The sequence below is a fragment of the Anopheles coustani genome, chromosome X (genome assembly GCF_943734705.1).
Source record: "Anopheles coustani chromosome X, idAnoCousDA_361_x.2, whole genome shotgun sequence".
NCBI classification, from domain to species: Eukaryota; Metazoa; Arthropoda; class Insecta; order Diptera; family Culicidae; genus Anopheles; species Anopheles coustani.
The window spans coordinates 4,099,461-4,120,629 of NC_071290.1; the positions used below are offsets into that span (position 1 = coordinate 4,099,461).

Consider the following 21,169-nt stretch of genomic DNA (forward strand, 5'->3'; position numbering starts at 1 on the left):
GGTACCGCATTCGCGAAATACAACATACCTGCAACAATGGCGGGACTCCCACGCACAGTGTGTGTCCCCAACATGAGTTATTTTTTTTATTTTTTTGAAACGTCAGTTATTCATGACGTCTGGCGGGACTCCCAGAAAGGGTGCGGTGTGGTGCGGAAAGCTAATGAAAGCGTCCCGCGTTGGGCCTGAAATGATAAACCGCGTATTAACACAATACATCATTCAAAGCGAGCGAGAGGAAAACAACCACCCCTCAACGTTGTATCCATTTGCATGTACACGATGTCTAATATATTATCATACAAATTTAAACAAAAATTCCACTTCATTCCGGGACGTTTTCTTCCTTTATCAAATTTGAACAATGAATGGCTATACCCGTACAAACGTTCCATATCTTGTGTAAATACATTAGAATATTAAATCAAAATATGTGGCAAGTGTATGGCTCGATGGAAAAAGTGTATGAGAATATACTGGACACCGTGTATTATTTAATTCGTACGTGCTTGAATGTGACGAAATAGTCTTATTTTTTATCGTTTTTGTTTTTATTAATCGTCTCTTCTTCTGCGCATACAACCTTCAATGGAACGGTGTGCGTTGTGTAGAGGGCACGCTTTTAAAACGGTCGTGTTGTATCAAAACCCCCCACGTTGAAGTAAATTCCACACAGCCTTCGTCAGACCGATTTGGCTCATACTTAAGCGACGCTTTTAAAAAATCCTAATAGCCTTCGCATTGCAATGTTCTCGCCTTAAGTATTCCCGTAAACCAAACGACACCACAAAATCGAGAAAGCTAAAATTGATTTACATTATCTACAAACATTTAATCGATTTTAAAAAACTGCTATTTATCCTGAGCAGGTTTGGAAGCATTTAAAAAACATTCTCTTGATCTCAGCAACTCAGCTGATTGTCCCAGTTCACGCCGTTGCTTCTGTTATTATACTATACACTGCTACACATCTGTAATTTCATTGCGAAAGCTCTAGTAGTTCATCAGATTTATTTGCTTGTCTCAAAAAATCTGTGTAAAACTTTTGCTCTGCCCTATCCAGAACGTTCCATTGCATAGTCCTCTATATGATCAAATTAATTTGAAATTGATTCGAGTATTTCAATGAGACAAGTAACTGTTCGAAAAAACAATAAACATAGGATTCTATCATTGAAATCATGGGCAAAATGAAAGGGGCCTTGGAAGTCTCGGGACCCCAAGTAGTTGCTTAGTTTGCCTATATGATCCCGCCTCTCGGTTCGTTAGCGTTCTTCTTCTTTTGCCTAGGCAGTTGGGTTTCGAACCCACGCCGACGCCGAATCGAGTGCCCCAAGACAGGACATCACACGTGCGATGTTGCACATAAACCTCCATTTCAAAGTCCAAATCCCTTTTCCAAACCACCTCGCGGTGGGATTGTAGTTGCGACGCTGAAGCGAAAAAAGGACATTATTTGCGGGAAAGAATAGGCTAGAATACAACATTCCAAACCAGTGTTACATTCTGTTCTGATCATTCATCGTTGATAGGTGGCTCTTGAGTCAAGCATCCTGATGTTGGTGTCCTTTTCTCGGTGGTCGCTTGCGTAACGAATCCAATCGACCTAGTAAAAAATGTTAGCCATACCTCTTGGATAGATGGTATAGAAAAACAGGCCACCATGGAACAACGGGTTATATTGTGTGGCGGAACCGATGAGTCATCCTCCGGACGCTGATCGGAAGCCACCAGCTCGGTTGGGCTCGATCACGGAAGGTCGTGTGTGTTTGGGGTGAGGAAGGGGGAGGGGAGGATACCAGACTGGTGCACGATACGGCGAGATGAGTCAGCCTCGAGAGCGCTTGTGTTTGTGTAGGTGTGTCGCAGCAACTGCATAGAGTCCGCGAAGTCGTGGATGCGCCGGTGGCTTTTATCCAGTGTGGTATCCGAAACCCACCTGTCTGCCGGACCTCCCGCCACCAACTCACCTCTCGCCGTTATGACGCGCATCGACACATCGTTGTTGAGTGTGGGAAGGCCGCGAACGGCGAACCCGTGATGGCCGACTCGCGTGCAGAATCCGCGTGCGGAACGACCTCCCGTAGGCAAGGGGGGAACCAGGGGGATGCTCATCAGCGGCGTCCCATTGTCAACACGGGGCGATCGTGGTCGTGGTGGTGGTGGCGCGGGCGGCCCACACACGGTCGTCATCGTTGGTGCGCGCTCGGCTCGACGCTCGCTTTGTCGATGGCTCGCGGCTTCTAGTCAGTGTGCCTTCGAACGTCGCCCGGTTTGGACGCAAGGTGTGCGTTATCTAGTCTCCGACCTCCCGGTCACAAACAACACAGGCAGCAGGCCAGACGAAAACGCAGCAGGTAGACTACGCAATCCATCCCAGCACAGGTGTGTGTGTGTGCTCGCGCGCAGAAGGGCACCGTTTGGGCCGCGGTTCGGTGTGTTCTGTGCTTTCTCACCGCGGATCCGATCTCGCGATCAGGTGTTTGTGATGCATGCGTGCGCGTGTGCGACTCGAGGTGCGAAGCCACCGTACATTGTGCGTAGTGTCCGTGAGCCGGTGGACGCAACCCATTCTGACACGTCCTGGTGGCCAAGCTGAATGTTCTGTGCGATCGATTCTCGAATCCCCGTATCCGCTACCAACGATAAGCGATCCGCTAACGCTACTTCTCCACGGGTTTGCCAGTGACAAAGACGACATCAAACACCGTTTGATCGGTACCAACCATGCAGGATATGTTTAAAAACATGAACAAACACACGCGCGCGCGCACACACAATCCTTGGACGTTTTGTTTGTTTTGTCGGGTGCAGGTGCTACGCGAGCCTTTCTATCTTTTTTCTTCCAGAAAAGCTGGCTAACATGCAACATTCAATCTTCATCAAACACACCTTTCAACCTTGAAAACCTTCGGAGCCAGAACAGGCAGTGTGTTCGGTTGTGTTATGCTACTGTAGTGGTCGCCACACAAAAAAACATGTTGTTGAGAAGGCCCCAAACAGTGTAAAATCAGCATGCTGCTGCTTGTGGTTGGCAACAACATTGTAGGAAGAAGCAATCAGGAAACAGCAACCCGAATCCGATTAAAAGAGGTTGTGAAGGGGATTAAAATAAATTACGCTCCATGGTCCACACGATCAACCGGAACACGGATAGGTGGATGCTTAAGCAGTCAAATTTTAAATTTCATTTAAATCAAAAATTTTATATTTTCTCCCACTCACCATCCTGTTTTGCTGGACGATTTGAATATCAAATGCATATTCCAAACAACCAACAGTTTAGCTGCAAAAACTTAAGAAAAAACGAAAAAGTGCTCCGACTGTGCGTGTGTGTTGTGTTCTGAAAAGTGAAAGTGAATGGTCGGTGAACCGGAAGTGGAGCTTCAAGAACCGGAACACCCGACCCGCCAGGTGAAGAACGGCCTTGCTACTGAAAAGTGCACCAACACGATTTCCGCTAGATGTGTTTTTATCTCATTATTTCAGACAAACCGTAGCTTGACTAATTATTTAATAATTACGAAACGGAACGGGGGCACGTGACGGTTTAATTTGCATTGCGTCGAGTGTTTGCACTGGTATGCGTCTGGAAGGTGCATTTCGGATGCCTGGCGGTTCGGTGGCGGAAGGCGAACGGTATGCAGGTAATGCGGAGAATAATGTCCAAAGACAAACCTGCTGGCTACCTTTACCCTAACCTTAAGCACGCCCTTCAAACGCAACGGCAAGGTCCCGCATTTCATAACGAAGCGTCATCAAGCTGGGCAGTTCATGACTCGGTTCAGGAAGGCCGGAATGTACCCACCGAATGGGGGAAACGTTGGAGACTTGGTCTGTGAGACCGGTGCCAGAAGGCGAACCGTCATAGCCGTCACGTCGGTCAGGTGTGTTCGCCTGCATCTCGTGCTCGTTTGCAGGCTGGATTTAGATCGACTTTGCCTGCGGCGTAGTGCAGGGAGCAAAAGGGACTGCTGCTGCTGCCCAACGGACGAGAAGTGATTTTTGACGCACGTACGCGTCCGGGGCTAATGCGCGCCAGCAATTGGATAATGGCGGTGCACAATTATGATGAGTCCGAGTCCGGACCGTCCCGAGCCGTGGGCAAATGGTTGACACATACGCGCACACGGCAACTTGCACGCTTCCATACTTTGTTTTCCTCCCTAGCAGGGTTTGATTGAGGAGTGCTGCACATTCTCAACCCTATTGTGGGTTCCTTCAACAACCGGCGGAAAGGTGGAAGCGGACGAAGAAGGAGCACCGCGAGCCAGGGAAAGGGCCTGGATGCGCTGGATGGGAAATGAAGGCGGGTCGAGGCCGATGAATCACTTCCGAGGCTCTGAAGGGTTCGCGTGAGCGGACACCGAGGGGGGTCGCGTTCGAATATGGTCGAGAGGTGTGGACCCTGGCGTATGTTGTCCAGGGAAAAGTAGCACAAACAAGAGGGAGTGAGAGGTCACGGGGTACGATTGTGGCGGATAAGTTAATAGAAGGGATTTATCAACTGCACACTCGCCAACTCGCACAACCGAGCCATGATGCATGATTACACATTTCACAAACCAATGATAAGTATTCATCCTGCCTGCCGTCCCATTTCCCATCCCATTCCCTTTGCGCATCTTTCAATCTCGAAAGCTTGACTCGAATTACCCGACCACGGAGTTGTGCGCACTCGAAGCAGTAGACCTAAGATTCGTTAGAAATCACACAAAAGGGTAGCTATAACTGGCTTGTTTATTGCTTATAAACCTGGAAGGGTTTTTTTTAGTGAAGCCCTTCTACGTGCATTAGATCCATGCTCAACCGAATAATCCTCTGATTGGTACGGGTAAGATATGTTTAACACCCAAAACCGATCGACAGACTATCGCCCCGAGAAAACTCCTTTCCTGACCAACTCGGTCGTGAAAAGCCGTGATCCCGAATGATAATTGATCTTACCTGAATATTGTTCGGATTTCACTTTGGAAATTTGTGTCCCGCGAATCGATGCCCTTTTGAGTCAAACGGAAATAAGACAAACGAAAATATAAATCCACCAAGGCGTTAAAGGTGAAAACTAACTATGATAGAACAATATGAAAGTATAGCAAAAAGGGAAATATAAATGGTAAATAATATCAGAGCTCATAGGGACTTCCGTTTCTGTCGAGGAAATATTTTTTTTGGATCTACGATTGACTAGTTTTTATTTTTAGGTTATTTTCCTTAGATTCTTGTGGTATGTGCTAGGAAATCTGTTATCAAAAATTCATGCTGAAACTGATCCTGAGCGTGCTACCTGCAAGAAGTTTATTACTTTCCTATGATAACACACCGCATGGATAAGGAAGTCGTCTTGACGTTCGTGACAAAGCTAGAGTTGTTGGAGGATGGGCGTACCATGCCAAGGCCATCGTACCTTCCGGAGCTTGTCGTGTAAATATGCCAGGGCTATATTTCTTCTCCGGTGAACAAACAGCGGCGCAGACAAACAGCAGCGTCCGTCAGTTGAGAAGAAAATTTGTTTGTTTAGCTTAACACGGGCGTTAATTCGGCTCGTTTAGCAGATCCAAAGGGGCAGTTCGACCTGCAACCCGCGTGTGTTGTTGTGATCCAAAGCGTGGAGCATCATGCGTATGGCAGCGCGTGTCAGTTGGATAAAAGTACCCTTCAGGCTTCACAACCCATGGCCTTACAAAGAAAAGTCAAGGATACATGCCACACATCGCAGCCTAAAGGCTAGGAAGGACAGCTCCACGAACTGTTTCCCATTTCTCGATACCGAAGTGCGCAGCAGCAGCAGATTAGCGATGAAATGAATAATTAAGCAAAACCAAGTCAAGAAATCTCATTGAATAATTAACGCAAAAGCTTCGAACTACCTCGCCTGGCATTTATCACCTTTTTGTGACGCTAATGTGCGGTGGCGGGATTCACTATAGGGAAGAAAGTAAGTGGCATTTTGAGTCGCTCCATGCATCACGGTGGTTTCCGTGAACCGTTTTCCAGCTCCCGCACGGATTTCCCCTTTAATTCGTTGCCAACGGAACTGCAAATTGACACACTCGCACGAACAACCGGCTACCGGAACGCCACCAAACGTCGCACGTCGGCAAGGGCCACCTTTTCCGCCATTTTTAGGTTCCACTGAAGCTATTAACGTAGTTCTTTGAAGAAGAAAAAAACTCGAGGACACTATCGTTTAACACGTGGCACGTTCCGGATGAAGACAGGCCTAACCAGTTTTGTCGAAAAGTTCCACTTTCGTTTGGAAAACTCCAAAATTTAACATAAAAGAATGAACGATCTACGTGGAATGTGGAGGCGTCGGGTTACACGCCTCCAAAACCGCAATGTTTATAAATATTTTAACATTTTGGTATGCTGTCCACCCCCGCCACATCCTTTTGGATCTAAACAAATATCAAACAAATTTTACAGGGCGCGTTGCTCATATTTCACTCTTGTTCAAGTGCTCAAAGGATTTACGAATTAGTCCTTAGTGTTTAAGTTTACTTCAGATATCTGTAGGCTTTTAGGTGTTCGAACAAAACGACCGCCTATGCTGTAAAAGATCCCCCCTCCGGCGTTTACTTCGGCGATCGCTATTCGCTCATGTGTTGCCATTTGCACTTTTGCTGCTCTTTCGGACACTTCGGAACCGAGCCAACCTGCGCGCCGGGAGCGCGTCGCACGCGCTCTAAATTTTATGTTTTATCTTGCTAACTCATACATTTTCTTAGATGCATTTTTTATTTTTAGCTACCTATCGGCGCGATTTGATTCGAAGATTCGAATTTGAGTGAGCAACTAATTGCACGCACGTGAAGAAGAAACGGAATCAAGCGAAAACACAAACACCACACACCACCCACCGTCCCCGAGTAGTAGTGTTGGTGATAGTACAAGGTGCGGAAGTGGAAGGATCAACGCGCAAGGGTTGGCGTCCCAAAAAAAAAAAAGAAACGGAAGGGACAGTCAGACACGCTACAACGCCGAAAACGAACGCAATCGAACTAGATTGAAGTGAAACGAGTGCAACGAGAGAGATAGGGAGAGAGTGAGAGCGTAGTGGAAAGGTACTAGTCGGCAAAAAAGTGAAACGAAGTGAAGAAAAGTTTCCGTACCTTGACGCGGCGGAGGTAAACGAGTGGGCAAGAAGAACGGAGGTAAACGAGTGCTATAAAGAAGGGAACGACCCCCAACACTGATAACCGGATCCAGTTGAGTACCAGATGGCTTCAGCACGAGTACACTGGAACACGACGCTGGTGGCGCTAGCGTTGCTGCTTGTCGTCCCGAGCGCGCTTCCGGGCGCCCGCGGCCAGCAACGCTCGGCCGACCGTACCGGGGCCATCATTTTCCCGGACGAGATGAACACGCGGTACGAGGCGGCGAAGGAAAAGCGCGACCTGTCCAGCAGCGCCGAGCAGAGCCCGGAGGACGTGCAGGATTGGTCGGACGAGTCGCACGAGGTGAGTAGAGCGGACGGAGCTGCGCAGCTCGTTAAAGTCACCCATTGTCGAAGCGGTGGCCGGATGTTCGAATATGCTCAACGAATACAAATTGCGGTGCACGCGCGCACGATTGCGCATCGTCTGTGAATGCCGAGCCGAAGGTGACGCACGCATTTGTTTGTTTGTTCGCTAAACCCAGTTGCCAACCTCGGGACGCCAAGCGCGGCTTCTTGGATACCGCTGGCCAACAAGGGCAAGGCACCAGCTATTGGCATTTTACCAGGTTACATTTACCAATGCCTTATGGATGGAAAACGGATGAAAATCATTCAATCAACCAGCCTACGTAAACTTACTTCCGGAACTGAGAACCTTGAAGACAATTCTGTACCAAATCGAACAGAGCATCACCAGTAAATAGTTAGTCTTTGGGATGTACGTTTGGGACGATTCTGAAGAGATTTTTAAGCCTTGGGTACTACTCCCCTGAGCTGAGACTCTCCAACTCCAAGCTTCATTACACAGGATTGCCAGTAGTTCCTCTGACGGATTAATCCTAAACGTACTAAAAGCTGGCCATGGGCCATCTAAGTGTGCAGTTAGTATGATTCCAGATGTAACTTACAATGCTCCATTGTGAAAATAGATATGCTTTAACTGAGACACTATAATTCTAAGCTTCATGGCACCTGATTCAAGAGCAGATGTTACTCAGGATCCTCAGCGGGATCAAAACTAAACATGCCTGAAGGTGTCCATTGGCCAACTAGTTAATATTTTACTACCTCTTTGGAAACCCCTTCAAATGTTGCTTTTGCTTCGTTCTCCGGTTACAGAATACACTCCTTTATCGATGTTGTAGACATACAATAATCCACTGTGTTACTGGATAAGGTTCTTTCTTCTCATAAACGAGACTCTATAGTTCGAAACTTCACAGGACTTACTCCAACAGTAAACGTAACTCTCGCCTGTTTAGCGTATCTTTATTGTTCTCGGCGGGATCAAAACAAAACATACCTACAAGCTACCTACCCATGGAGTACCAAAGTTTGTGGTTAATTCTTTGTCAAAGAAAACCCCCTGTAAAGGTTCTTTTGGACCGTAGTGTGTTTAATTTATACGTCGTTTGCGAGCACGTTCTTACACGCACCGAATCCCATCAACAGGTGACGGTAGTCGGTTGAGACTCCCGAGAACAAAAAAGGTTGTAGAATACACTCCTTCAACGAGGTCGTGTTCACACTGCACTCCACTATGTTACTATAAGATCCATGAACTGTGAGCCTCATTGGACGTGCTTCACGATCGTAAAGTAACTCGCAGTTTAACGCATTTGCAACGATCGAATCTAAACGTGCTTGAAGCTGCTAACCTAAGATCCTAAGGCAAAGAAATTAACAGCTAGTAGTTCAAAACCATTCAATAAATAATTCTCACCAACAGGAGTAACCCTTGGTAAGACCAAACAGATTCCAGAATAGACTAATGTTACGATGTTGTGTAGACACACACGATAGGCTGCCGGAAACTTCGCGGGGTGCGCATGTAAGTCGTCGGTAGCTGCGACTACTTTGGCACGCACAGACAGACAAACAATCGCGGTCGCCACCGGTCAGTGGCAGTGAGTCACCGGCATTGGCAACGGTCGCCTACCGGTTCGAGATCGTGTTTCCTGTTGACGGCACGGTGCATCCCGTGGCTGGCGCCAGCTAGCTGACTGCCACCGAATGACTGTAGCGTGAGTCATCCAAATGGTGAGACAGGTGAGAGCAAGTCCGTCGACTCAGTGCCGGGGGACGTCGTGGAGATACGCACCGATGGAGACCCTCCCGGAATATTTGGTTGCGCGGGTATTTCCTCCCGGCGTAACCAAATATTCGTCTCTCGCCATCGATAGCCAACAACAGTAACGGCCTGTCCAACGGGGGTGGAATAACCTGTGGACGGGGCTACCCATTGACCGCGTGGAATGTGGCCGTTCGTTGCCTCCCTTTACCATTACGCGTTGAAATATGCTTGAGCCGGTGAGTAATCCAGTTCTGGTGGCGTTAATGGAGCGGTACTTGAAGCAGTTCGAACGCCGACCGAGGATGGTTAGAAGATAACAAACGTGTCGTCGATGAACTACAAAAATGGCCGTATTTGGGGAAACCGAGTGGAAGAATTTCAGCGATTCGGAAGAGAAGACCCAGTACAAATGATGATACGAAATGCAAATATTACTCTTGAGTTCAAACACTCCGATATAACGAACTATACAGAGGACATTCAACATCAGCGAAACAGGGCAAGGTCATGATGTTAATTTTTCAAAGTGTTGTGAAACTAGCAAGCAGCATTAGAGAATGCTATCCAGCTGTAGCTCTTGGTAACAATTGCTCTCCAAGTCTAAATGTTCAAGTCAGAAGTGCAAACAGAACCCCAAGCACGGATGCTTCACCACAGAGTAAAGTTCGTTTTCCTGCAAAAGAGCGCATGATGCATCCGTACGACGTGTTGTTGTGAACGCCTGTGTCAACCGTCACCGGGAGTTCGAACGAAACTGATAAGCCATTTTACCGGGCTTTACCCGCGCTATCCATGTAAACATTTGCCGATGGGAAACATCAACTGGAAATTCTTATCGCTCCAGGCGTTGTTGCACCTGACCGCATCGGCGGTATGTGGGTTAAGGTGAACGACGGGCACGGCCAGCCCGACACCTGGCCGCAGGCCGCAGGTGCACCCGGGGGTTTCGTTATCCCATTTTCGTGGGTGATTGGGAAATGGTTGCCACCGATACGAAGATACGCATTTCAAAGTAAAACAGAACAATCATTCCCGTGAGAAAGCGGAGCAGGTACATTAGAAATCAGGTTTGGTGTTGCGATTATGCAATTTAAAAATAGATGATAGTTCACTACGTGTGAAAATGAGTTATTACAACATATGGAAACGATTGGATTTATAATTCTTACATTGTCGTTGTAGAGACGAAAACTAAAACATCCTCGGGCGGGGATCTTTGTTCGAGTTATCTTCTAAACTGATTAAACTGAAAACTGATTCGACTGAAAACATACCAACGATACCATTGGCCCTTACACAGTACAATGTAACGAACATGATTGAACATGAGTTCATTTTTCTCTTACGTCGAATAGAAAACAGGGACCGCACGGTGGTTTTGCTTCTCGAGGAAAAGCGGTATTTCAGACACATTTATTTCCATTGTTGACGATTACAATCCACAAACATCAAGCGGGGTTGAGGGATGGGGGGGAGAGAACGGTACGTCTAAAATTCCAGGCCGTGGATGGCGCTGGTTTCGCTACAAACATCTAAGTGTATATTCCAGTATGATATACCATTGTACTAGTAAATTCTGTCTCAATTCAGCCGAGACTTTGCAAACTAAGATATTTTGCCCTCCCTCTCACTGTCTCTCTCTCCTGTAATAGTGTTTTTAGCTAAATAAATTTTCCTATCGCGTTTGATGGCTGTTTGATAGGAAGTAAAATAGTTCAGTTTCTCCCATTGAATTTCGTGGAGCTCGTTGCGAGATAATCAATTGATAAAAACAAACATTATTATAAAAAAAAATATGATAAAAAATAATCAAAAACAATAGAATTAGTTCCTTTCCTTGCCCATTATCACATTCCTCCCGTTTGACTATTTCGCTACGCCTTTTTCCTACGCTGCTGCCTCTCTTTCATGCATTCCAGTTCGTGCGCTGCAACAGTTTGCCTTGTTTTTCTAATATCAATGTATTCCTCCCTCTTCCCCCTTTTCTGCTCCGCTACCTGTTCCAGCTACCGATAAGCCACGCCCGGCAGCTGGCTGAGATCAACTCGACCGCCGACTTGCTCGCCCTGCTCGATCCGGACTCCGTCGACCATCGGATCTTCATGAACGGTGGAGGTAAGTGTTTAGCGCCGGTTGTTATCTGTCCGGTTTTTCCGGCCCATCCATCCAACTCATCCCAGTCGTCGCGCCGCGAGCACAATTTTCACAATGCGGGTAGCTGCAGAAGTTGCTTTGGGGGTGTTTCTTCCCCTTTCCGGGTTAAACGTTACTTGCGCGTAGTTGCTTTTTCCTTCCCCTATCTCTCTCTCTGTCTCTTCTTTCCCCAAAATCAATAACAATCGTAAATCGTAATTCGTTTGTGTGTGTGTGTGTTTGTGTGAGTGTGCGAAATACTAGGATGCAGCTAGGCATCTGGCAGGAAACAAGCGTGTCGCTCCATATACTACGATTATTGTCCCGTGTAAATATCATCATCTCTAAGCGCATGCGGGAAGGGTACTACGTAGCAGACTAAGGTTGTTTGTGTGTGCGTGTGGGAGAGAGAGAGAGGGAAAAAGCGCGCGCGAGTGGCTTCGAAACTTTTTCCTTAAACTTAAACCTCGCGTAAGGCAAACAATATGTAAACAATGTAAAACGGGGGTAAAAAAAATCCAATAACTTAACGTTGACAAGGAAATCGGCCGTTGCGAGAAGCCGTTTAAAGGCGCGGTGGTTTACGGGCGGGAACGGCTGGGGCCGCCGCCGCCGTCGGTGATGGCTTGCGCCGTCCGTCGCCTTGCTCCGGAGGCGGCAACACCGGCGTGTTGCCGAGCCGGATAAGATGGCCGGGGACGGGACCGGCAGAGGCACCGGCGCCAGCAGTGGAGCCCTGCATGCCAGCAGCATGGAATGGAATGTTGGTGGCACCGGATGAGGGCGGCTGGATGGCGGCAGAGGCCGACGGTGGTGGTGTATCCGCGCGCAGCTGCTTCCGGCACACACGCCCGTACTCGAACGGCATGGCGATGAAGGACGAGCTGGAGGTGGACGTTGAGGACGAGGAGGAGGATGAAGAGGACGAAATGGTTGAGGAGGACGAGCCAGCTGAGGCGATGGAGCCGACGAGTGGCGGCGGAGTGCGCAGATGCATCGCAACGCTGCGGCGCCGCTTGACCGGCGTACTCGGAGGATACGGATAGCGTACGGCCCGGGGCGAAGGCGGCGGCGAGGTGGGCAGCGGGCGCAGGCCGACGACGATCTCGCTCGCACGCCGTGACGGTCTCGGTGTCAGTGTACCGGCGGCGATGGCTTGGGCGGCCATGGCTTGCGCGGCCATCGGTACGAGCTTCTCCGGCTCGTACTTCGGAATGGCACCGGTCGAATCTTGGCATCCGTCGCCCGGCAGGGCAGGGGTCTCTGGTTCGACAGTGTCGAACAGCTTGCGACGCGCGCTAACCTTCGCCGACGGCCAGTGGTACACGATCTGCTGGAAATGGGGGCGCCGGGTGGTGCGATGCATGCGATAGGATAGCGCCAGATGGGTGGGCGGACCCGAGTCGCACGAGGAGCCCGCTATCGACGCCCTGCGATATTGGCACTCCGGTGGCGTTGATGTGCCCGCCGCCGGCGAGGCTAACGGCACGCTCGACTTAGCGCGCAGGAAGCGCACTTTACCGAACGGCTCCACCGCGTCCTCTCCTCCCTTCGGCACCTGCTTTTCCGATGCGGCCAACGGTTGTTCGGGCTTAGACCCGTCGATGGGGCGCGTGGTTTCGTGCCCGGCCGGCCGATCGCCCATGGAGTCATCATCATCGGTGCTGGTGGCACTGCTGGCACTACTGGTGCCGCTGCTGTTGCTGTCGCTGACCATTCGACGCCCCAATCCGCCGAGGCGCAGCGCATCGTAGACGGACGGATTCGGCGGTAAGTTGGCGTCGGAGCCGCGCGGCGGTGTCCTGTAGCCCAGCGCGAACGACTCGCCGGAGTCGAGTGGCAGCAGGCCGACGCCGCTCAACGGATCCTGTCCACCGTGCGGCGGCAGCAGCGGCGTCAGCTTCAGCACGTCAACCTCGTCATCGTGCGTGCCTAAAATGTCCACCTCAACATCGGCCTCGCTCGCCGGCGAGGCCGGCTTGGTCGGTGTCAGCGTGGCCGAACGCTTCCTAGCGCGCGAAGCCCGACGACTACCGCCACGACTGGGCGGCTCTTGCCCATCACCGTGGCTCCTAAAAGACAACAGAACAATCAATGACTAAATCAATGACACCCCTCCAGGTCGGTAAAGCTGTTCGGACTGCTCACATTGACCCGAAGCGGTTCCGCTCACAGTCGAACGGTGGGCACTCGACCGGCTGCTCGAACGCGAAGCTCCGGAGCGCCCCGAAGCGCTGCTTCAGGCGCAGGAAGTTGGTGATGCGCGTACGGCCACGCAAGGTGCGCCCATGCCATTGGAGGGTCGCCTTCCGCAACAGTTGCGAGCGCAGAAAGTTCGGGTTGACCGTGACTAACTCGCAGTATTCCGCCAGCACGCTCTCGAGTTCCGCCGGAGGCGACGGCTGCAAAGAGAAACATAAAACAATTAACTTAAGGAATAAGAAGCGGCTTGAAGAAGCAAATTGTTGGACGGCTCAGTTTTTTTTCCGAATTGAACATCCTTTCCCATGGGTTTACGGTTCAACTAGAGTTGTGCTACACAGATTCGGATTCATGAGAACTCCTGAATTAACCTTTCAACGAAAAGAATCATGACTCGTTGTACAAAGCATGCATGAAGGGACGTTGGAGATTGATGAATCTTGAAAGTATCAAAAATCGTTTGTGAATCTTTTGACATTTGTGAATGTTAAAGTTCACGATTCGGAGAGGATGGAAGAATCAATGAAAATTAGTTAATCATTCAGAATGATTGGTCCAGCAAAGATTCACATGAATGCATCTCGTCAAAAGATTCGTATGAACCAAGGCTAATTTTAATCTAATCAGCACAGTACTAAAAATAGTTTCATGTTACGAGTAACTTTTCAAAAACAGAACTTTTTCTTCGGTCTTCGTAGCTGTGATGGAGATATGGTTCAAACTTATGCTACACAACCGTTGAACACATAGCCAAGAACAAACGATTCTTTTGTACCTTGTGATATTTACGTTTCGCTACACTCATTTTAGAGTTTGGTTTTGTAATACTTCACTCAAAGTTGTCGGCGAAGAATGACGTAAGCAAACTTTCATCTGCAGGATCTGATCGCGAATTACTACAGAATGTAGAAAACTGTAACATGACAACAAATTGATGGTTTTGTTTTTTTTATACGAACACAGAGTTTAGCGGACGGGACATCGGAGAGGTTCCAGTGCCGGCCGCGTGCGAGCCCGAGATGCAGCTGGTGGACCTGCGGCCGGAGAACCTGACCGGCACCCGATTCTACTCCTATCCGACCTGCACGCGCGTCAAGCGCTGCAATGGCTGCTGCAATACGAACCAGCTGGTCTGCGAACCGGTTGCCAACCGGAAAATTCTGTACAAGGTAGGTACGGCGGACCGCTCTTAAAGTCACAAAGCCGCTCACGTCGCGTTCCATTTCGTTTCGTTCGGGATGCAGGTGACCATCCTAGAGTACCGTGGGAGCGGCAAGCGGGATCGGTTCTCGCGCCTGGAGGTTGTGCCGGTCGATGAGCACCTCAAGTGCAAGTGCCAGTGTCGCGTGAAGGAGTCGGACTGCAACGAGCTGCAGGCGTACAACCCGAACAACTGCCGCTGCGAGTGCACCAACAAGGAGGACCGCAGCAAGTGCCTGCAGGAGCGCCAGACCAAGCAGTGGAACGCCGAAACCTGCACCTGCGACTGCATACCGCGCACGGAAGAGTGCACCAGCGGCTCGCACTACGATCGCACCGCCTGCAAGTGCATACCGGTAAGCATAGACGGTGGCTCACGGCGTTAGGCATCGTTTGCAGACCTGTTTGCAGCTAGATGACGAACCCGGGCACCCACCAAACACAACCACAGCCTCTACCACAACGACGACGTACCAACGAGCAACCCGGGGACAGCGCCGGACAGACGCCGAAACTAACTCTGCCGACGCTGCTGCGCATTCCTCCACACTCTACTACATCCTCTACAACCTATCAGCAGGCCCTCTTCCCAAACCCCCTTATTCCCCCCCGCTCTGGTCAAGGATGAGATGCATGCCAAAACATGTTGACCATACAGCTCGGCCCAAAACAATTAAACCAAAGCATCAAAGCCAAAGCACCCAAACAAGCGAGCTACCAACGAAGCACGAACGTTCGCGAGAGATAGAAGGATACATTCTAAAAGGCCAAAGAACCAACCGATGATTGATTCTGATCTTCCTATTGAGTTCATTTAAGTGAGCGAGCTGCATCGCTCCTGATCTTTGAAAAGAATGATCGTACCCATCACCACTACGCAAACCCACCACACAAACGTTTTATCAGATCGCTTTCGTCGTTCGCTACAACGTTGTGTTGCTCGTGAAATGTCCCAATGGTCTACTACTAAACTACTACTAATATTACTACTATTACTACTCCATCCACTACTTCAAACCCTACTGCGATGCATTAGTTTAAAGGCATATCAAAATGTTTCGATGTCAGCTTCAAACTTGTAAGGACTTCCCACCTTTTAAATCACGTTGCGATAATTTTTACCCTTTTTTTCAAACTGACCATTTAGCGTTGTAGTTACATAAACAAATAGGTTGACTGTTCACTGCTGCTTCTGACAAAGGGTTTGATTGTAGGGCCATCTTTCTAGGGTTTTCGTGCAGTGCGGTTACAAGCTTACAAATGAAGAGTTTATATTAAACACAGTTCGATATAACAAGACAGAAGTATAGAGCGACAGAAGACCATGGAGAGTACATGGCTGAACTTTCCGTCCGATCGGCACTTCACCTTCAACACAACGGACCTTTCCATCGTTTCGCATGTTTCGTGGCAATGTTTGTAAATGTAAATAGGCAAACAAATTTCAACGGCTTCCAACAGGTGCCAGCGAGAAAGAAAAAAAAGGTGAAACGTGTGGACATTGCCATGGCTGCAGTCGCAACCGGGGAAAACTTCGCACCCTTAGAGGGAAACAGTACGAAGGAAGTTTTCTTGCACACAAAAGAAAAACTCTTTGGAGGTGGAAAACCTATGGCATGGCGAGAAGCAGTTACGCGATCGTCACCAGGGCAGCCGACTCTCACGTTTACGGGGTGTAGCTGGGCGCCATTCTTTACTCTCAAGAAAAGTTGTTAGCTAGCTTTCAAGAAGCATTAGGAGCGAAAGGGCAAATTACGGGGCAAAATCATTTACTCGGAATGAAATTGCGAGAAACCTTCCATGGGATTTACCCCACTAAAAGAAAATATAAAGTTTGCAAAACGGTCAGAGTAGTACAAATAGGAAAGCACAGTCTGTAGTTATGCCTAATATAAGATAATGCAGTCAAACAAATGCATCGCAGTGCAGTAGTTACGCACGTTTGTGCAACACCTCAACCCACTAACCCATCCCGTGTGTGAAGAAGCTCCGTGTACGTCTGTGTCCAACCGTCACACTGTTTCCCGTCCTCCCGTCCGCGAACACAGCTCATTAATTGATCTGCAATGTTTGTTTTTTTTTCTTCTCTCCTTCTCTTCTTTTTTTCTCTTTTCATTTGGCCAACTGGCACTTGTGTTGTTTGTTTAAATGTTTGCATCAAACGTTTCGATTTGAATTCCGCTTCGGTATGGGAAAACACAAACCGTTCCACCGGGCGAATTGCCTCCACCTTCCTTATCAATTTTTCCCAACACCCCCCTACCACCGTGTCGATTGCGCACCGCGGAAAATTGCGAATGTTCACCCTTTTGCCACAGAATGACTTCTACACGTATGACGGCGCACCGGACGGTTCCGGGCCGCCGCCGGCCGTCTTTCTGTCCAGCTATCCGTCCTTTGCCAATCGCAAACGTAGCATTATCGCACCTTCGCCCCAGGGAAGAAAGTAAACAACGAGTAGAGGAGGGCGACGGTAGAGGCGGCAGTAGCAGCAGCAGCAGCATCAACAGGCACCAGCAGCAGGAAACCATTCAGGATACTGTGGGACACCGAAGAAACGCAAGGTGGTAAAGGTGGATGTCGTGCAGCTCTAGATGCGGAGATGAGGGGGGATGGGGATAGAGGTCACGATAACAACGCGAACCGCAAACCCAATATATGCCGTATATAACCGCTGGCAAGACTGTTTTTTTAAGGACCTGCGTGTCTAAGTTAGGATCAACATTTTAGGAACTAACCTTCCCCAAGGAACCACCTATATCGCCCAAGGAGTATCCGTTTTGTGTGCATGTGTGTGAATGTGTGTGTATGTGCGCGTGTTCATGTGTGTATGTGCTTGGGGGAGGGGTGTGGGTAGTGTACCCGCGAGCCATCGTGAGGCTGCCGGTGGTCCCAAGGTAGTAGAGAAAGGATTGGATACCCAAACGACGGCTCCGCGCAAGAAGAAAGGGTTTATCCTTTTGTAGCTAATCTAAGCGAACCGAATAGTATCAATTAAAGTTGCTATGATATGATATCTAGTGAATTCTGAACACCAGACCACCGACTTGACCAGTAGTTTCCGATGCCCTTCGTCCTGATTTGTGCTTTCTTGCGATCGATTCGTCTCTACAACAAAACGCACAGCACGTGCTTTGTCCTGTCCGAAAGTAACGTTCCTGCAAGCTAGCTTGACTTATTTAGCGATCGACTCCTTGTGTTGCTTAGTGGCCATCGAGGTTAGCGTGACCGTTAGACGGACGCTTAAAATAAAATAAATCAGAACAACGGTGGTGGCGACACTGCTTCTTCCACTGGCTACTGGAGATGCGGAGAGAGGAGGAGAAGGAGGAGGAGGCATAGGAGGCACCCAAGGTAGGCGGACTATTATAGACGGGAAACCAACCATGATTTGCTAAAAACCAGAAACGCATTCTCTACTACTGCTTCTTAAGCTGACCGTGCTGCTATAGCCTGTTTGCTGTTGTTGCCGCTGCTGTCGCTCACTTGATGTTGCTGGATTGCACAACTAACCCAGGTTCGATCGTTGCACAGTGTAGCACCATCATCATCCTAACTATCCTAACCCAGCTTCTGCTTTGCGATTTATCCTTTCCGTTCCGATCATCGAACAGGATGTTTTATCGTTGGTGTGTGGTATATGACCGACCTCAGGGGGCCGGTAGTGCTCCTTCCTTCTCTATGTGGTGTTGGTATGCTTCCCCTGGGGGTGAGGGCTCTGCTTTCCTCCTATTTTCTTGTCCACCATATCTCTCTCCTTGTGCCCCCTCCCGTACACCTCATTTCCAGTAACCGAGTATCTAACGTACCATCATCGTACAGATGAAGAATGCAGGTGTTTAGAGCCAAAACAGTGCGATAAGAGTAACATACCTTCTGCTTGGTTAATTGTTCTGGTTTTGTTTGTTGATAATATAGTTCACCCAAGCGGCCGCCCGCCGTTCAATTTGCTTGTTGTAATTGATCTGGTTTTCTTGCTCCATTTTTCTTTCAAATTTAGCAAAAACCGTGGCCAGGTAGAATGTGGAACCAGTCGCTGGAAAGTCGACGGCAGTTGATCGTGAAGCCTATCCCGGTGACGAACTGAGGCGAATGGACAACAAACCTACCGAAATCGAGATCGCAAAACAAACGACACACACGCACACGAGATACGCATGGGATTATGGGGCCATTTGCATTTGTACAGTGAACCCGATGGACCAAACACACCTCCCGGGGCCCACGCCGGAACCGGCGAACATCGGTTTTCCAACCTCCGGTCCCGGGCACGACGATGATGTACAGTGCGTGAATGCACGAAATAGAATATGAATAAAAAGAAAGTAAAACCTCCCGCCTCATTCGATTTCGGTGTTCGGTGTTTCTGTTTGCATCGTAGGCATGCGGTAAATGCACAACGAACCGGACAGGCGTTGAATTCGAAAGTATTGTAATGTCTAACGGCGCCGTTAAGCCCGTTACAGGGAATACAAAATTCCGAAATGAAATAAAGTTCTCTTGCGGCTGAACGAATGTAACACGGTGTGGAAAACTGTAACAGGATGATTCGTTATTCAGTTCACCGAAAGAAAGAAACAAACACTATACGAAGTGTGGCGCTATCTTCACGAATCACTGTCGATTACAATGCAGCTCACAAACCATGTAAATATAACAGTGCTCACTATGATGCTGATAACATCAAAACGAATTGCTTTTGCTTACCGGCGAGGACGCTTTCTCATCACTTTGGCCTCCGATGGGCTGGTTCATGGAAAGGACGCTTGTAAGCGAAACTTGCTGGCACGTTCCGAAAAATTGATAGTTGATTGAAGCTGCGGCTGTTGGTTTGGCCGTGGGCCTATTGGCTGTGGCACACGCTGTGGGGTGTGTGCCGGTCGACGATAAACACTATCAGCGGAAACAGCAGACACCTTGCACCGGCAAGAACACTGGCACGAGTGAAGTTCCGTTTACTCTTCAATTTACAAACAGCTGCAAACACCGCACCAGCTAGCGTCATTCGACGAATGACAACCGGAGCAAAACATGGATTTGACATTTCACGAAACGGATGGATTTGACATCCTCTTTTAAGAGAGAGATAAGAGAATTGAGAATTCTCACGACGAGGGAGAATTTTATATGAAATTTTCATATATTTAATATGTATATGAAAGGTAATATATAAAAAGTTCATGCCCTTCGGGCGTTGAACCGGTAGTTGACCAGCCCTGCCGTCGGACTGCTCGACTGCTCGAGTGTAATAGCGTTGGCTTGCGGTGGACTCGCTGCTCGAATCGGAACGGAACCGGTACAGGGGTGAACCATCGATCGTTTCTTGTACTTCAATGTTTTTGTATTTTTTGGTAAAAAGGAGTATTTCCCTATTTTTCTGCAATGAAAGTAGGTTTTCTTCAAATTTTTAAGATATTTTGTAGCGTGATTATTGAGTGTATCCGTCCGAAATAAACGTGATCGAGTTTGCTGCAGCTCTTTTCGTTGGCATTAGCACACGAACTCGGACCACCTGTTGGTTTCCAAGAATTATGGAACCTATTGGTTTCCGTTACGTATTTCTTACGCACGCACGATTTCTTACAACCGGAAAGCTACAAAATTATTCTAGGATCGATAATAGTAATATACGTTTATCACATCAGAAACTTGTGTGTAGATAACGGGTATGAAGCCACCGCGGTTTCCCTCGTCTGAGGTTGCTCAGATTTTTCACAACACGGTCATGATCGACGGACTGGCCGAATCGTCCTCGTCGTTCTCGTCGTACAAGATTTTACCGGGAAAACGAGAGAGAGCGAGTGATAAAACGGAAATGATCAACCAGCATAAGGAATCGGTAGTCAGATCTCTGGCGGCGCGTGTAGTTCTCGTGTAAGTGCACCTCCTTCACCTGGTACACCCCGGACGTTACCGCGGGACTACATTACAGCGTACCATCCCAAATGCAACCCAGCACTTCTGGGCTGCAGCGTACCATACCAAAAGTTTTTGACACCTGACCGTACCAGTTTTTTGGTATGGTACGCTGTAATGTATTCCCACGGTTACGCTTGCAGTGCGACACAGGACACAGCGCCCGTTGTCATCCTCACCCTCGACATCCTCACCCCTGCCTGATGTCGGTTTCCGGACAGATGGTCAGTCAGATTCCTCGATCGGCTCAGGAACCCGTCTCACTCCTGCTTGACGATACTCGTGAACCGGTAAGTATTAACTTCTTTTCCACCTGTTATTGGACAGCAGACGACTGACTCTGTTAGTTATGGGTAGATATGAAAAGTATAAAGTAAAATACTCCTCCATTCTATAGGTAATGTGTACTATTAAATTCTTGCTCTATAAATTTATTCCCCCTTCTCACACTAGGACACTACTGGTACAACGTCCGTGTGCAT

At 48.6% G+C, this 21,169-nt stretch overlaps 2 protein-coding genes across 2 annotated transcripts; one reads left to right on the forward strand and one right to left on the reverse strand.

The window, feature by feature from the left end:
• Nucleotides 1-7,170: 7,170 nt before the first annotated feature.
• LOC131269809 (uncharacterized) lies at nt 7,171-17,808 on the forward strand. The gene is made up of 5 exons (XM_058272339.1): nt 7,171-7,463; nt 11,243-11,351; nt 14,535-14,740; nt 14,816-15,127; nt 17,090-17,808. Exons 1-5 carry the CDS (start codon nt 7,224-7,226, stop codon nt 17,219-17,221), a joined length of 999 nt encoding a protein of 332 aa, XP_058128322.1. The 5' UTR covers nt 7,171-7,223; the 3' UTR covers nt 17,222-17,808.
• On the reverse strand, nt 11,859-19,687 carry LOC131269806 (serine/arginine repetitive matrix protein 2-like). Its single transcript, XM_058272334.1, has 3 exons — nt 19,479-19,687; nt 13,518-13,771; nt 11,859-13,441 (listed from the first exon to the last, which is right to left on the reverse strand). The coding sequence occupies exons 1-3, from the start codon at nt 19,524-19,526 to the stop codon at nt 11,935-11,937; spliced, it is 1,809 nt and encodes a 602-aa protein (XP_058128317.1). The 5' UTR covers nt 19,527-19,687; the 3' UTR covers nt 11,859-11,934.
• Nucleotides 19,688-21,169: the final 1,482 nt, after the last annotated feature.